Here is a 15,940-nt window from a genome sequence, read left to right on the forward strand (position 1 = left end):
TTCTTGTAGCTTTAGGCAGCGATCGGCCCACCCGAGCTTGGCACTCGGCGTCTATGAGGCTGGCCAATCACAGCCCCGCTCAGCCGGATGCCTCGCCCTGTCGAATCCCCCCCTCATCCTCCCGCCTCTTTCGCTATCAACAATGTCCCCAGCACACTCGGATTGTCTGCAATCAAGCGGTGTGCAAGTTCTCGATAGGGTTCTGCGCCGGTGTGCAAAATACGTTTTACTTCTGCAAGTCTGGCTTCTTTCGCCTGACCCACATAGCCACCTGGAAAAGGCAAGGGGCTCAGCCTTGTTCAACTCTCTTGCCTGCGCTCGCCCCGTGTTCCGCACTGTGTCAGCCTTACCCACACTTTACACCAAATACAAGCAACTGGGCTGAGTTGGGGGCGCAGGAGCCCTCAGTCAGCCCTCATAACCTTATCGAAAGAAGCCTTGGGGCTGTTGTCGTTGCAAAGGGATAGACGACCTCGCAGAGTGCGTCAACCGCCTTCTGTGAGGTGGACGAGCAATGGGTAAGACTCCTTAGTAACATGTCTCCAGTTTCCTAGCAGGAGGTAGTGTTATGTAAATGGGAACAACAAGCATGCGGACTCGTCGTGCCTTTGCTAGGCGGGTGCACGTTGTGATATCGTTGTACTTCTGTATTCGCTAATGCAGGAGCATGGGCAGTAGATCCGTGTTCGACACTAGAATATCTGAAGCATCTAGTAGGCAGCCAAAGAGATGCGACCCGTTTGTCATGCATCGAGAGTAGAACAAGCGCTGGTAAAGCACATAACTCCCCCACAAAGCTTTCTTCTTCTATCTTGGCACTGGCAAACCACTTGGTACCACCATACCAACACCAGCTTCTCTCCTTTGTTCAAGCACACAACCTCTTGTAAAAGCTAAACATATCCCAGAATCCAGCAAACACCTCCGGGATTGCCAGTGCACAGCTTCGCCGGCTGGTGATGTCGAGTCAGAGGTAACCGGTTCTCGAGAATCTATGCTGTGGTGTTTTCAATGCGGCAAGCGGAGCAACGCCGTGTCCCACAATTAGCACAAGCAGCATTGATCTTGACGGTCATCGGTCCATTACCGCACTCGCAGCAGTACCAGACTTGCACAGCACCACTAGACAGCGTCATTGGCACCAGAGAAAGACTGTTGCGAGCTGAGCTGGGACCGGCTGGTTGAGGATGTCCATATTTGTTGTCTCTTTCTTCCACTGATGGCGGCGACGGTGCGCGTTCCACTTGATGCCGAATTGCTGCTAAGGACAGAGGAAGATCGTACATTTTGAGACTAAATACCCGTATCAGTAATGTGTCGGAGACGTTCTGATCTCACTTACCACGTAGTAGACAGTGATGGATTGGATAAAAAAAAGCTGTGGTAGTCGTTCTCTTGGTCAGGATAAAGGAGATAATGAAGGAAGCTGGGAAGAGAAATGGAGCTCTCCTTATCGACCCTTCTCATACAGGTCGTCAAGAGTTGTGCGGCATTTACTTTGCTGGTTTGCTGGGATCGTGCCCAATTGAAGGATATGCTGTGATTCAAGTGACGGTGAAGATGTGGATACATAGATCCTCCACGAGCCTGGCGTTTGATTCTCGTTGAAACCAAACGTTCTTTGCTCGCTGGGTTGAGGAGAGCGTGTGGCGCAGGTTTTGAAACGGCAAAAAGTGATGAAATGGGACGAATGAGAAGGTAGAGTACCTAGTGTACATGATTCATCCCAAGATTCGAGCAGGCCATTGGTCTTCTGACGCGGGCCTGCGTAGAAAAGAATGGATCTTCCTTCGGTTCCACTCAAGCACCCGAAAGCCCTAGTAACCCCAAGGGGAAGGAGTCGGAGTGGAAAATTGCCCGCTGTGATATACTCCGCTTGTCGGTTGGAGACATGCTGCATCAGCCTGATACCACGGGACCGCAGAGTCTGGTAGTCTGCCACAGACAGACTTGAGAGGACGGGCCGTAGAAGCAAATCAGAATGCGAGAGATTTCTCGCAGCGTTGACGCCTTTTTGGCTCGAAGGCAACCATAAAAAAAGGCCTGGTCAATGGCAATATTGGCCTGAACTCTAGCATAGCCATCAAACATCTCACGCAAGGGCCCACCCAGGAGAATATTCAGTAAATTGTGTTTTTGAAGGTGTGTTTTCCGATATCAATCGCCACACTTGCAAGCCCAGCTTCCGGCAGGGCCACTGTTCAGCGTAGTCTATTGGTTGGTCGTGAGAAGACTAAGGCGCCCACGGCCTGGGGCTGGAAATTAGAACCCTCTGAGCTGCTGTAGCTGACCTACCTTTTCCGCGCCCTGGTACCGATCTGCTTGGTGAGGTACTCTCGAGCTTGAAAAAGGCTCGACCAAATCCGGGATACCTGGTTGTGGCTTAGTTATCGCGCTTAGAGCCGAAGTTATTTCTCTGTTTCACACCTCTGTGAGGAAGTCTCTTGTACTTGTGATGCGGTGCCTTCGAATCTAGTCTCATTTCTCGGGCCAAAATGGCAAATTCTTAACTGCCTCAGCCGCTTCATGGACTGGGGCCAGCTTTTTGTGAATGTGTTTTTGGTCTAAGCCGTTCTTCAAGGGGTCCACACACATGAAATACTGTACTTTCCCTTGAATTTGAGAATTAGGTTAACCTCACGAGTCAGCCGTGAAGGTGCCTTTCATGGCTCTGCTCATTCTTCTTCAAAGGCGACGACAGCAGTTGGACTAATCCACAGCCTTAGAGTCTGCCAAACTTTTGGATTGGGGAGCAGTCAGGCAACGAACGCGACACTCGAGACCAGGCCTTGGTAGCGCCATAATTGACTGATGGCAGAAGAAGGGTCAACGATTCCATGATTGGGCTTAGCGAGTTGGAAAGGTCAGTGTCTCGAGGTCTGGCGATATCGACATATTTGTCTACTCCATTCGAATCCTGTAGCCTCTGAGTATTTGGTCCTTCGGACTGTTAGCATCTTCTCATGCTCTTAGCTATTCTCCGGCCAGGTCGTTATGATAAGACCTCCGGCTGAATATATGATTTGAACAAAGGATCGACGTGTGAAGCATATTCCTGTGTGCGTCTCCCTAATGACTTCGTTGGCAATTCTGCCACTCAAGGTGCCAAGGGCATCATTCTTGAGGCCAAGTCTATGTGGATACAAGCCTCTTTTGCAGGAAGCGGACGTGCTTCTTGTCTGTAAGGCCTGCCAAGCGATAGCCGCGATGGCACACACTCCACAAGCCTATAGTCAATTCAGATTTCTCTTTCGGGCTATAGGCTGAGCGGAGGATGCCCAATTAACAAATAGGAATGAAAACAGCTCTAAATCAAACACGGCAGTGCCTAGGGTAGGAGGGTGAACACCAAGGTCAGCCGAGTTCATAGAGAAGGACGGGAGCCTGATGGAATGTGAATGTCGCTGACTAATAAAGGGGCTACAAAAGAGGGAGGAATCTTGCATTCACTTTATTAGGTGCCTACCTTGTACGGAGTAATTACCTAGGTAACGCTCCGTAAGGCTGGAATGCGCCAAGCGGTGGCCCTCTCACCATCCTTAAAACCCTCCACTTGATCTCTCTTGGTCCATCAACCAACCACCACTACCCGATCTCCCTCCACTCTTCAGTTGCCACGACTCTCGATCGACCCGACATATCAGCGCTCCCACTACACATTCTCACTACCGTACTGTTCGACATGTCTGGCAAAGACAATACAAGCTCGGGGAGCGGTTCCTCCGGTGGCTCGTACCACCCATACCAGATCACCAATAGTGGCGTCAACAATGCAGTACGATCCATTCCTGAGTTTTCGCATCCTTGTCGTTGGCTAATCAATTGGTCTAGGGCAACAGCTGGGACACACGCACTCAGCCTGGAGGGTCTGCCTACCACTACTCCAATACCGGTCAGTAGCTCTTCTCAATGTCCAGAGCCGTGCTGATGCCTACCGTTGCAGATGGCTCCTATTACTACTCCAATGCGAATGGCAGCACCTACCACCACAACGGCAATGGAGGCTCGACCTACACAGCTCCCAACGGCAACGTCTACAAGAAGTGAGGTGGACTGAACAAGGCCCGGAGGTGTTGGTTGCTTGACGTGAAAAAAGAGTTCTGCAAGAGACCACATGCCTTACGCTAGCACCACATCTCGTGTGGAAGCCTCCAGGACCCCGAGAGAGAACCACATGGCAGCAGGAATAATCTTGATCGACCAATCATGGCAAGAAAAATGTATCCGCGTATCATACAGTAGGATACACTGCTAGGCAAGACTTGCAAGGGGTTGGGGGCGAACCATACATAGGCACCGAACATGCATTGAAGCGGAAAATATTCACCATTCGTAGTCCGCTAGCTGCATGCAAATCATACCCTACCTTCCCCACGAACTCCACTGCGCGCGTATGCCAGGCTATCTTTCCAAGTGTCTTCTCGATGTCTGAGACATCTCGGATCTATTAAATAGCCCTTTTGGCTGTCTCGGCTCCCGATCTTAATGGTCATCCTCGATGAAGCAGAAAGTCAATGCACCTCTCCACACTCACTGTCAGGCAAGAGAGGATGCGGAAGAGAGTGGTACCGTAGCTGTACCGCGGTGGGAAGGGAACCATGCAAGCGAACGACTTTGGCACTGGACTAAACAAGTCTCTCACAACGCGGCTTTCGAAACAGCCGATCTAGGCAGATCCTGGGATTTGCGTGCTCTCTTGATCCGGACATAAGGCTTTCGACATCGCGATCAGGCTGAGCTTCCAAGGGGTTGTAGGGCTGACCGGCTCTCTCGCCACCATCGCTGATCTAGGGTCCAAAGGCCACTACGACGACAGCTAAAGCTGCAGCAGCTATATTAGGTGCCCAGGTACTGCACAACGACAGGCGACTAGAGGGCACATCGCCCCCAAGTAACGAACGATTTTGGCACCGTTAGCTGGAAATCTCGTGCACTACACGCCCTGGTGAGGCATCCTGTCAGTCACCGGCGTTGGCAGAGGCCTTGACCAATCCAGCCTATTCCCTGAGGCACGGGTCAGCGTCTGTGGACGCCGCTCATCCTTGATCGAGTGATCGCCGGGAAAGCCTGAAGCGGTATCTTGAAGGCAGGATAGTTGGGCTCAGTCACTCTCTTGTGGCTTCATACAGTCGTGTCCTGAGAGACTACGCAGAGCTAGGTACCGGAGAGAGGGATTAGTGGAATGAAGAATATGAAACAAAACATATCGAGGGAGATGAAGGTGCCTATAGGAATTGAACTCTCAATTAATATCAAGGTCGTGAGTTTGGAAAGTGCTGAGGTCGATATTGCAAAAGGGTGCACAAATGCTTCGGAGGCATTCGAGGGGCGCCGCTACGGAGAACCATGAAAACGAGAGCGCAGCTACCATTTGGACGCTATGCTCGAACCGATATTTGCTACCTGCATTTTCCAATCCACTTCCTCTCCGAGGCACGCTGATCAATATCGCCGTCGTTCGTTGAGAGCACTCTGTCTTTTGTATGGGTGCGCGCCAGCTCTGGAGGTCGCGTCTCTCCTTCGAGATCTTTCAGGCGCCATGCCGGCACTGGTCAAGCTGTCAACTCCGACCCTCGGGTCACAGCAAGTGGGCAAAGATCAAACATGACAAGGGCAAGGCAGATGCGGCCAAGAGCAGGGTCCGCACCCACCTATCTGCCGATATCATAATGGCCTCAAAGTGTAAGACATGACCAAGTTAAGTCAAAGGGCCTCCAAGAGACTGATTGTGATACAGTGGGCGGACCCGATCCCACCATGAACTCCAGACTGGCGCATGCGATCGCAGTTGCGAAAAAGGGCCAGCTCTCCAAGACTGCCATCGAGAACGCGGTCGCAAAGGGACAGGGGAAATCTCCAAGCGGCCAATCTCTTGAAAATGTCACCATCGAAGCCATGCTACCCCACGGCGTCGCGGCCATGATTGAGTGTCAGACAGATAACAAAGCGAGGACTCTGACAGATATCCGGTACATCATCACCAAAGCCGGCGGCACAGTCACTCCTACAGCGTTCATGTTTGAGAAAAAGGGTCGCGTCTCGTTCGAAGAGCAGGAAAAGATCGGTGTTGAGGACGCCCTGGAGGATGCGATCGAGGCAGGAGCTCTCGACCTTGCTTTGGAAGAGAACAAGCTGGTGGTTGAGACAGAACCTGGCGATGTTATGGCTGTTGCTCAGAAGCTCCAAAGCAAGCTGGGAATCCAGGTGGAAAAGGCAGAGGTGGTCTACATGCCGAATGAGGATTCAATGGTTGCCCTGTCCGCGCAGCAGGAGGAAGAGGTGCAGACCATTCTAGACTCGTTAGAAGAAGACCCAAGTCTTCAGAATCTGTATATTAATGCTGAGCCTGCATGAAAAGGCTTGCTCACGCTTGCACAACTGAAAAGTATTATGTCCATGCCTGTAGATGTATAGCAATTGAACATCACTGTGGCCAGAAGCGGCTACGGCGAAGCACTGGCATGCACAATGCAGTTGCTTCCAGCGTGGCCTCAACGGAGCGTGAAAATCATCCAGAACACCAGGTACTTGTCCATTGTGTGAGATCTCGACGCAACCACAAGTGCCAGTGTCAAAACTTGTCCATTTGTCTCTGGCCCTGGCAGGTAGTTATGTTCGTGTCTGACTGAACGATCCGCAGCCTGTCGTCCACGAGCATGGAATCCAGTACGACAATTATCAGTTGGCAGCATGCCTTCGAAAACCATCGCATCCCACAAACCCGCGTGATTGAGAAGCAATTGCGTGCAAGCGCCGCACAAAACAAAGATAAGCTTCGAGCTCTCGTTGGGTAGGTCGCCTCTCCTGCCTCCGACAGGGCGGGCAATTCTCCAGAACTGACTCTCTACGCGAAATACCAGTGGCAGCTATCGCGAGCTTTTGGCAACTGCCGAAGCCATTGTCGTCTTGGATGCACAGACTAGGACTGCGGAGGACAACCTTTTGTCAATCAGTCACAATTGCAGACCACCTCAACAAGATGCCTCTCCCCGGCCTCCGCCAGCTGACAAAGTGGCGCTTGCTCAGTTTCGTCTCCTGCAACGGTGCTGCACAACTGCGGCCTCATCCCTTCGCGACCAGCATATATTGCGATGTGCTCAACTTTTGGTCGTGTCGAGGTTGTTGTTGAAGTCGTTGGGCGACCAGGACACGCTGACAAAGAGCCTCGATTCTCTGCGGAACAAGCTTGGTGCGCTTCGGCGGCAACTGCTTCTACGAACTGAGGCTCGGTTGACCAACCCTACATCAACCTTGTCAGATCTTCTTGAGTCGATTTGTGCTTACTGCTTGGTCACCAGCAGTTCTTCTGAGGATGCCCTGGAACATCTGCGCCAGCTCAGGCTAGAGAAAATCCGGCGTCAGCTAAGCGCCTCTCACCAACGACCTACCATTTGTCAAGCCTTGAGGTACCAAATATTGTCCCTGCAGACCTTCAAGTCTTTGATAGGACGCCCCATGGTGGATTCTATTAATAACTTGCAAAAGAGACCGATTTTGGAGGATCCGTCCATCAGAGACCTCGAGTGTCTGGGTCTTGATCAGACTTTCTCGTTGATTCCGGATGAGATACGGTCCTTCGTTCCATACTTCAAGAGAAGTGCCCCCACATTCGAAGAGACACAAGCGAAACTAGAGACGTGGTCTCGAGAAAGTTTACGAATATTTTCTGATGCATTGCACCATTGTCTTCCCACACTGGACCAAATAGACGAGGTATTGGGGTTGCGGCAAGAGCTTTACACCATTCTCCTCCCTTCCTACTTTTCAACGCCAGCAGGGTCGGACATTAAAGAGCAAATTGCCCAAGCTCTGAACAAGAGAGTGAACGACATTTGTCACAATCGGAGTGCTTACCTGGTTCGCATCACGATGCCGCTCCTTGACAAACTTGCCGCTAGCAAGACCACAAAATCCTTATGGGATTCAGAGCTTGCACTGTTAAATCTAGACGCCGGAGGAACCAAGCTCATTACCCGCGTCAAAAATCGACATGAAGGCAATAGCGTGGCATTGTCCAAAGCTTCAAAGTCATTGAACATATGGATCACGACTACGAACAGCGCATTCGATCAGCTTAACGAAATCACGAAATTAAGATGGAGAGATATTGTGGAAGAGCCCGAGGAGGAGAATGAAGACGAAGCTTCTGATTTGATCAAGGAACTGTGCGAAACGGATTCGAGGTTGTACCGCGACAATTTGCAAGAAGCATTGCAGAAGGCGTTGCTAGAATACGAGACAAGCATCACAGAGAGAGCAACTCAAGTGGTTGAAGAGCCAGAGACTGTCTCCCATGTCGTCGCATTATTGCGCTCCATCAGAATGTCAACGTCGGCATTGCAGCATTCCTTTCCTGAACAAGCAAGATTTGCGAAGCTCCCTGAAATTGTCCGCAAGTTGCATCAGCTCGTGGCAACAGAGGTCAGTCTGCAACTGTCCGCGTCAAGAGAGGGCCAGAAGAAGTCAATGAAATGGAGCAAGGACATGTTACCTGACAACATGCCCTCACCCTGTGCATTTTCGACTTTACGACAACTTTGCAAGATCATGCTGGAGGTTGGTGGCACCGATTTATGGTCTCTTCCCGTGGTTGGACTGGTCAAGGAAGCTGTCGGATCGCACATCTTCAGATCCGAAGTCAAGGCCTGGTACATGGAGAACGAGTTTGACGAAGCATATCTCTCTATTGCACTAGGGCGAGACACATCAGCCGCGCCCAGGGAGAAAACGAACATAAAATCTGCGTCTGAGTACTGGGCGAGGACAAAGTTGTTGTTCGGTGTGCTTGGGTTCCCGGATGGAATGGGAGAATGACATTTATAGGTGTCGATGAATGTGATGTTTGTACGGGCTACATTGCTCCCATAACCTCTCTATCCCAGTTTACATGAAGGGCTGTAGCTGCATTTACGACTACTTCTTCCGGCTGTCTATGATGGTAAAGTGGGCATCATTAGCTCTATCACATTGCATTGATGATGGCAGCAGGAAGCGTGTGGAATGACCTGCTGTCAGCCTCGTGAAACATAAAGCCGGAAGCCGGAAGAATATTTATTCCGCAGGGGCCCCTATTCAACTTCTCGGTCTCACAAAAGACACCCCTCCCTTTTCAATCCTGTCATCCCACGTCGACGAAACGATATATTCATGGCTAAGGTCAATTTACGCTTGCGAAATGTATGCTGAAACTGATGAGGAGCCATGGAAAGGATGACCAAGTGGAGCGGCTCGCGATAGTCTGTTATCACCAACACTGCAATCCTCCTGAGTCAGCTTTGCGAACACATCTCAGCGCCTTGTTCAAGCCCATCCTAGTTACGGTTCCATTCTCCAAACGATATCCTCGCCAGAGATTCGCAATATCGAAATATGATCCAAGGCTTCCCCCGGCAGCAGGTCTTATGAACCTTATCTTCCTCACTTCGCGGCCACCAGATGTAAAGACGAGGCGTTTTATCTTGCTCAGAGGAGAGTTGCTGCGAAGTTATCTACAACGTGCAAGATCAGCCGACATTTCAAGATGCATGGCGTTGAACTCGACACGCTCACTGGAGCACCTTCCCCACTACGCCGCTTATCCCATCACTTAGAAGATGCTGTGCCCCTACAACCAAACGATGAACTACGGAGGACCAGCATCTCTGAGATGCTGGATGAACTAGGCAGGTCGAGATTTCTGATTGACTAGAGTCCATAATCTGACCGCGTCGACAGAAGACAAACCTCTAATATCTTCCGACTTATCTGATGAAGATAGCGCATATCCCACCAAGGTGGAACTGGAGACTCTTCCCCGCGTGGCCGATAAGATCCCCTGGCGCGTCTACACGGTTGCCTTTGTGGAACTGTGCGAGCGGTTCTCTTACTACGGCACGCAAATCCTGTTCCAGAACTTCGTGCAGCGGAGACTGCTCACGCCGACCGGTCGCGCCCCCAACCCAGGCGGAGACACAGACAACAACCCCGGTGCGCTGGGCCAGGGTCAGCAGATGGCTACTGGGCTCGGCACTTTCTTCTCTTTCTGGTGTTACGTGACTCCTCTGCTGGGAGCGTGGCTGGCGGACACCTACCTTGGAAGGTGACACTTACTACCTACGCCGAATATGGGCTCTCGCGTGTCAACAGCTGCTGATGAAGGTTTGCAGATACAACATGATCATGGTGTCCATCGGCATCGCCGTCATTGGCCACGTCCTTCTCACCATGAGTGCATTGCCTTCTGTCCTAGCACATACCGAAAGTGCCCTCATTTCTTTCATTGTCGCCCTCGTCGTCTTTGGCCTTGGGACGGGAGGCTTCAAACCGAACATTTCCCCCCTGATCGCCGAGCAAATTGTGTCGGAAAAACTCCGCGTCTCGATCGACCCGAAGAGCGGGGAGCGTGTGATTATCGACCCAGCCCAGACGTCGGCGAGGATATACAACTGGTTCTACCTCTTCATCAATATCGGCGCCTTGATCGGCCAGATCTCCATGTCTTACGCGGCGTTGTATGTTGGCTACTATCTCGCCTTCCTGCTGCCTACGCTCATGTTTCTCCTCTGCCCCCTCATCCTCATCCTCAACAAGAAGAATTACCGTCTCACGCCTCCGCAGGGCTCAGTCCTGGGCCCTACGGTCAAGACACTCCTCTACGCCATCGAGCCTTACTGGTCGTGGAACCCTCTGCGCACAATCCGCAACGTCCGCAAGACGACCACGTTCTGGACCGCGCTAGAACCATCCCGGATCCCAGCCCACAAGCGCCCGTCTTGGATGACATTCGACGACGCCTGGGTCTCCGAACTGCGCCGGGGCGTGAAGGCCTGCTCTGTCCTGCTCTGGTTCCCGCTATATTGGCTCACGTATAACCAGATGAACAACAATCTCACCTCTCAAGCGGACACCATGAGGCACGCCGGGGTGCCTCCGGAGATTGTCTCCAACTTGGATCCCCTGACCCTGATAATTTTGATCCCCATCTGTGACCTGGTCATCTACCCCGGCCTCACGAAGCGGGGCGTGAAATTGACGCCGATCAGGAAGATCACGCTGGGCTTCTGGTTCGGCGCCGCCGCCATGGTGTACGCGGCGTTCTTGCAGAAGTACATCTACACGCACAACGAGTGCGGGTACTATCCTTCCGAAGGCCAACAAGACCTTTCCGCCGAAGGCGGACGTGCCGGCGGCGGCAACACCAGAGACTGTCCGCCGGCCTCGGTTTCCATCGTCTACCAGGCCCCGATCTACCTCCTCGTCGCGATCAGCGAGATCCTCGCCAGCATCACCTCGATCGAGTACGCGTTCACCAAGGCCCCGCGCAACATGCGCTCCATGGTGCAGGCGTTCTCGCTGTGCATGAGCGCCGTGGCCAACGTGATCGGCGAGGGCTTCCTGTGGCTGGCCACGGACCCGTACCTGGTGTGGAACTTCGGGGTCATGGGCGCGGTGGCGTTCGTCGCCGGCGGCCTGTTCTGGTGGTTCAACCGGGGCTTGGACGCCGAGGAGGACGCCATGAATCAGTTGCCCCACGGCAGCATCGGGGCTGGAAACGGGAGGAGGAGGAGGAGGAGGAGCAGCAGCAGTGCAGCAAGAGAGGATCCACGCATGCCCAAGCCTGAGGGTAGTGGCTCCGGTCGCGGCGCGGAGGCCAGCTGGAGTGACCTGGGCGGAGCTTCTAACGAATCCCACGAGAGTCTGCTAGGCGATAAGGCTTCATTTGGTGAAGGGAGGAGCTAGCGCAGACAACGTCCTGAGACACAGTCGAGTTGGAAATGCAAGGGCATTACGCCTTGTTCGATGAGTTCCCACCAGAGGGGTTGTTGCGCACGCAGTAGGATACTAAAGACGTGGTTTAAGAGGCTCAGAGATTTGAAAGACCGAAGTTTAGGACTGCTGGTTGCAGGCATTCCAGAACACGACAAGAACAACCCACAAGAAGATGTCATAGACACTGGTCTGATACGGTTGGATCAGGCACAGTCGCAGACACTCCCCGACTCTGTCTGCATTTGTATTTATCTGGCAAAAATCCCACGCTTTGCAATTTCCAAGTTTCGAATCCACTCAAATTCGTGGATTTCCTCTCGCAAAACTTTTTGTCGCAAAGGTTTCTCTTGACTTGGTCTACCACATCTCAAACCGGCTGGGTCTCACCACATTGGCCTGCATGTCGAGACATTTCATTGGAACAAGTCTGATCTGCCGGCCTTGCTTCCCACCCAGACACAATCCGCGAATTCTTGCATGAATCAGATCATCTCGTCTAAGAAGGCCAGGATCTGGTCGGGTCGACCGTCTAGGGGCGAGATAGATTCCTAGTTAGACAAGAATGCGGGCCCTTGTTGTCCTTCGGATACGATCTCAACGACATTATCCGTCAATCGTCAGTGGTGACGCGCCTAAAACTCACCGAAGGCGGAAAGGGCAAACATGAGTCCGAAGCTGATCTTAAATGCCAAGTTGTCATTGACCGCACTGCGCAGATCGATGTTCTTGAAGTATCGTTGCAAGCGATCAACCGGTATGAAATTATATCCCCGTCGCGCGGCAAGCTGCCAGATGACAATGCCCAATCCGATCAAAAATGTTAAGCTTGTAGAAAAGGCGGAGACAACCAGTCCCGCAGCCAGCCCTAGGATTGACCCCAAACTTATTTGCTTAACCGCGGCAGGATTGATTGTCTTCCCATCCTTCGTAAGAGGAGTTTTGGCTTCGCGGGAATTCGAGGAGGAGGAGGAGGAGCTGCTAAATTCAGCGGCACCTGCGGGAGGGGGTGAAGAAGGCGAAGAATCGAGCCTGATGACGGATGACGGATGTATGAACGGAAGGGAAGCCGTGAGGCCGAATGCAACGAGAACAGGTCGCTTGAAAGCCGGCCGTGCTAGAGGAGTAGATATTGACTTCAAGGCGGAAGGAAAGGAGAGGGAAGGTCGTATGACGGTTCGTAAGAACATGTTGCAGGAACCTTGGGGATGGGAGGAGGTGCGGACTGCTCGGGGCGAGAAAGTGTAAGCAGAGAGAACTAGATAGGATTGCTGAGAGTTGAGAGCGGTTGGACAGCAGCGCAGGCGAAAAGCAATGCGAGAAGTTGAAGTCGAGGCGAGAAGGTCAATGGCACATGATGTCATGGGCGCAGGCACCGAAGACCCGCGGTTGGTAGAGAGGCACAACATCCAGAGACCAAACACCCGTCTGCGCAGCCACCTCCATCATCTCCAAGTCACCCGCTGTGCCCTCATGCCACCCGCAGAACACGTCCTACAATCGCTTACGAGAACCTTTGCAAGCACTAGCTGGACTTATCGTTGGGAGCCATGGTTCATCCAACCATGACAGAGTCTCCTTTTCCCGAGCCACCAGCAGCGTCCCCATACCCGGCTGCCGGGGTCCAGAGCCATGCATCTTTCGGGATCCAAGTGCCTTGACGTGTTCCGAAGGCCCGAATGCAAACGAACCCCTTGCCGACATTTGGGGTGTGAGAAGACTATTGGCGCTGTAGCCCATCAAAGTTCTTTGCCCATCCCGCAATGTGAGATCAGTGGAGTCTGGGGAAAGGGGGTATTTCCGTGAGCTTGGTCGTATATAGGGTCTGTATCGAGACGTCGTTCAGCAAGTCTACACATCCTTCATCACACCGAGTCTTATCATTTCATCACTGGACTCACAGCCTACTCTTAGACCCCAACGCCAACATGTCAGGCTCAGTGGTTACCAATGGCGTGCCCGAGATCAAGTCGAAAGTGGTGGAAACGCCGTTCCTCATCGTCGGTGCGGGGCCAGCAGGGGGGTCATTGGCGTGTTTCCTCTCCCATCCGCCTTACTCCATGACAGGTATCATGATCTCTGCTGCAACGACAACATCACAGACGCCGAGGGCGCACATTACGAATCCCGCCGCCTTTGAATGTCTCCGAGATATCGATTTGGAACAAACATGTCTTTCCCAAGCAGTTGAAGGCGACTGTATGGTCCACACCCGCTGGTGCCATGATATGACCGGTGAAGAATATGCCCGCATCTATTCCTGGGGCAATGACCCGAAGAGACATGGGGAGTACGAAGCAGCCACTCCTTGTCATCATGTGGACCTACCTCAGACAATTTTCGAGCCCATCCTGGTTCAAAGAGCGTCGGCTCAAGGCTGGGACGTCAGATTTCGAACCAGCTTTGTCAGCTTTGAGAAGGAAGACGACGGGAAAATTCTCAGCCGAGTACGGGACGAGCTAACTGGGACCGAATACTACATCCGCTCTCAGTATCTCTTTGGGTGTGATGGCGCCAGAAGCCAAGTCCTGCGAGAGCTCAAGATCCCTTTGATCAAGAAGCCCGGCCAGGGATTGGCCTTGAATGTCTTGGTCAAGGTAGATCTCAGTGATTACGTCGAGGCTCGAAAGGGCAACCTGCATTGGGTGTTCCAACCTGAGAAAGAATATCCCGACTTCGCCTGGAGCGGACTGATCAGGATGGTCAAGCCATGGAATGAGTAAGCGAGGCTCTCGATTCTCTTGTACCGCAGCTACTAATCAAGGTTTCCAGATGGATGTTCATTCTATTCCCCAAACCTGGGACGGAGTGGAAAGAGCCCACTCGCGAACAATACCTCCAAAGATGCAAAGAAATTGTTGGCAGAGACGACCTTCCCTTGGAAATCCTCGATATCTCCAAATGGTACATCAACGAGATCGTGGCAGAGTACTACTCGGAAGGCAACATCTTCTGCCTCGGCGACGCCGTGCACAGGCATCCCCCATTCAACGGTCTGGGTTCCAACACCTGCGTCCAGGATGCGTTCAACCTGGCATGGAAAATCAAATATGTCACTCAAGGCCTTGCGTCCCCCGCAATTCTCGAGACGTTTAGTCACGAACGACAACCTGTTGGCTTGGGAGTGATCACCCGCGCCAACCAGGGTATCCGGGATCACGTCCCCGTCTGGAAAGAAATGGGTCTCATGGAAGAAACCGTGGAGAAGAGAATGAATATCTTCAACAGCCTGAAAACAGCCACACCTGAGGCCCGAGAACGGCGAAAACGGGTCAATGCAGCAATTGAAGGGACCAGCCACGAGTTCCACGGTATTGGTGTTGAGATGAACCACAGATATGAATCCACAGCCGTATACCTTGACGATGAAATCAAGGCCAGCACTCCCAAGCCTGAGTGGCCCGAAGATCCCATCTTGCATCACAAAGTCAGCACTTACCCCGGCCATCGACTGCCTCATGCATGGTTGAATCGGACCATGCCAGCGAAGGACCATACATCCACGATCGACTTGGCCGGCCATGGGCAGTTTTCTCTGCTGACTGGTATTGGGGGCGAGAAGTGGATTGAGGCAGCAGAGAAGGCGGGCAAGGAGCTGGGAGTCGAGATCAATGTCCACTCGATCGGGTGGGGACAGGAATGGGTGGATGTCTATCGGGATTGGTAAGTGTTTCTCTGGCGTGTGATTCAAAGCTTCGTGGCTGATTTGTATTGTGAACAGGGAGCGCAAGAGAGAGGTCGAGGAAGACGGATGCGTACTTGTCAGACCCGATCGGTTTGTTGCATGGCGGTCAATGAGCGTGCGGGATGACTGTGCTGAGAAGCTGACCGAAGTCTTGAAGAAAGTTCTTGGGCGGTCATAGCTGTGATCTGTTTGATTCATTCCTGGGTCTTGCGGTCTTGATCTTGGACGGGCGTATTGAGCGGTCCCCGGGGAAGGGATTGAGACATACATTTGGAGCGTACAATCTACGTTGCGCGACTTGTAGAAATTATCAACTTGGCGGGTTCTCTTCTGAAGGGGTCTTTTGAACAATTCAATCTTGCAAAACACAAAGAAGTCGCGAATATATCTCTGGACCGAGTACATACCTGCACATCGTCAGAGATCTTACATTCATTTCGTGTGTCTTTGCTACCTTGTCTCGTGCATCTCATCACCCGTCCAGCGTGCCCTCATGCTTCACAACGCTAC

General features: G+C 52.4%; 6 protein-coding genes across 6 annotated transcripts; 5 read left to right on the forward strand and 1 right to left on the reverse strand.

The window, feature by feature from the left end:
• The first annotated feature begins 3,483 nt into the window (after nt 1–3,483).
• PV07_07222 (uncharacterized protein) lies at nt 3,484–4,378 on the forward strand. Its single transcript, XM_016394286.1, has 3 exons — nt 3,484–3,775; nt 3,832–3,892; nt 3,944–4,378. The coding sequence occupies exons 1-3, from the start codon at nt 3,683–3,685 to the stop codon at nt 4,045–4,047; spliced, it is 258 nt and encodes an 85-aa protein (XP_016247705.1). The 5' UTR covers nt 3,484–3,682; the 3' UTR covers nt 4,048–4,378.
• Nucleotides 4,379–5,450: 1,072 nt separating this feature from the next.
• Nucleotides 5,451–6,413, forward strand: PV07_07223 (uncharacterized protein). The gene is made up of 2 exons (XM_016394287.1): nt 5,451–5,682; nt 5,738–6,413. The coding sequence occupies exons 1-2, from the start codon at nt 5,484–5,486 to the stop codon at nt 6,352–6,354; spliced, it is 816 nt and encodes a 271-aa protein (XP_016247706.1). The 5' UTR covers nt 5,451–5,483; the 3' UTR covers nt 6,355–6,413.
• Nucleotides 6,414–6,541: 128 nt separating this feature from the next.
• Nucleotides 6,542–8,947, forward strand: PV07_07224 (uncharacterized protein). The gene is made up of 2 exons (XM_016394288.1): nt 6,542–6,790; nt 6,861–8,947. Exons 1-2 carry the CDS (start codon nt 6,657–6,659, stop codon nt 8,812–8,814), a joined length of 2,088 nt encoding a protein of 695 aa, XP_016247707.1. The 5' UTR covers nt 6,542–6,656; the 3' UTR covers nt 8,815–8,947.
• A 154-nt stretch (nt 8,948–9,101) lies between these two features.
• On the forward strand, nt 9,102–12,031 carry PV07_07225 (uncharacterized protein). The gene is made up of 3 exons (XM_016394289.1): nt 9,102–9,662; nt 9,715–10,078; nt 10,146–12,031. The coding sequence occupies exons 1-3, from the start codon at nt 9,521–9,523 to the stop codon at nt 11,716–11,718; spliced, it is 2,079 nt and encodes a 692-aa protein (XP_016247708.1). The 5' UTR covers nt 9,102–9,520; the 3' UTR covers nt 11,719–12,031.
• On the reverse strand, nt 11,859–13,050 carry PV07_07226 (uncharacterized protein). The gene has a single exon (XM_016394290.1). It carries the CDS (start codon nt 12,933–12,935, stop codon nt 12,381–12,383), a length of 555 nt encoding a protein of 184 aa, XP_016247709.1. The 5' UTR covers nt 12,936–13,050; the 3' UTR covers nt 11,859–12,380.
• A 142-nt stretch (nt 13,051–13,192) lies between these two features.
• PV07_07227 (uncharacterized protein) lies at nt 13,193–15,812 on the forward strand. Its single transcript, XM_016394291.1, has 3 exons — nt 13,193–14,464; nt 14,518–15,408; nt 15,467–15,812. The coding sequence occupies exons 1-3, from the start codon at nt 13,674–13,676 to the stop codon at nt 15,606–15,608; spliced, it is 1,824 nt and encodes a 607-aa protein (XP_016247710.1). The 5' UTR covers nt 13,193–13,673; the 3' UTR covers nt 15,609–15,812.
• Nucleotides 15,813–15,940: the final 128 nt, after the last annotated feature.

This window comes from Cladophialophora immunda, assembly GCF_000835495.1.
Source record: "Cladophialophora immunda strain CBS 83496 unplaced genomic scaffold supercont1.4, whole genome shotgun sequence".
In the NCBI taxonomy this organism is placed as follows: domain Eukaryota; kingdom Fungi; phylum Ascomycota; class Eurotiomycetes; order Chaetothyriales; family Herpotrichiellaceae; genus Cladophialophora; species Cladophialophora immunda.

Bases quoted from the DNA above. Each gene is read 5' to 3' on its own strand.
- PV07_07222 (XM_016394286.1), top strand. From the start codon at position 3,683: ATGTCTGGCAAAGACAATACAAGCTCGGGGAGCGGTTCCTCCGGTGGC. The intron at 3,776-3,831 runs GTACGATCCATT...CAATTGGTCTAG, and splicing joins ATAGTGGCGTCAACAATGCA to GGCAACAGCTGGGACACACG. The intron at 3,893-3,943 runs GTCAGTAGCTCT...CTACCGTTGCAG, and splicing joins CTACCACTACTCCAATACCG to ATGGCTCCTATTACTACTCC.
- PV07_07223 (XM_016394287.1), top strand. From the start codon at position 5,484: ATGGGTGCGCGCCAGCTCTGGAGGTCGCGTCTCTCCTTCGAGATCTTT. The intron at 5,683-5,737 runs GTAAGACATGAC...ATTGTGATACAG, and splicing joins TATCATAATGGCCTCAAAGT to TGGGCGGACCCGATCCCACC.
- PV07_07224 (XM_016394288.1), top strand. From the start codon at position 6,657: ATGGAATCCAGTACGACAATTATCAGTTGGCAGCATGCCTTCGAAAAC. The intron at 6,791-6,860 runs GTAGGTCGCCTC...GCGAAATACCAG, and splicing joins AAGCTTCGAGCTCTCGTTGG to TGGCAGCTATCGCGAGCTTT.
- PV07_07225 (XM_016394289.1), top strand. From the start codon at position 9,521: ATGCATGGCGTTGAACTCGACACGCTCACTGGAGCACCTTCCCCACTA. The intron at 9,663-9,714 runs GCAGGTCGAGAT...CCGCGTCGACAG, and splicing joins TGAGATGCTGGATGAACTAG to AAGACAAACCTCTAATATCT. The intron at 10,079-10,145 runs GTGACACTTACT...GAAGGTTTGCAG, and splicing joins GCGGACACCTACCTTGGAAG to ATACAACATGATCATGGTGT.
- PV07_07226 (XM_016394290.1), bottom strand. From the start codon at position 12,935: ATGTTCTTACGAACCGTCATACGACCTTCCCTCTCCTTTCCTTCCGCC.
- PV07_07227 (XM_016394291.1), top strand. From the start codon at position 13,674: ATGTCAGGCTCAGTGGTTACCAATGGCGTGCCCGAGATCAAGTCGAAA. The intron at 14,465-14,517 runs GTAAGCGAGGCT...CAAGGTTTCCAG, and splicing joins ATGGTCAAGCCATGGAATGA to ATGGATGTTCATTCTATTCC. The intron at 15,409-15,466 runs GTAAGTGTTTCT...TATTGTGAACAG, and splicing joins GTGGATGTCTATCGGGATTG to GGAGCGCAAGAGAGAGGTCG.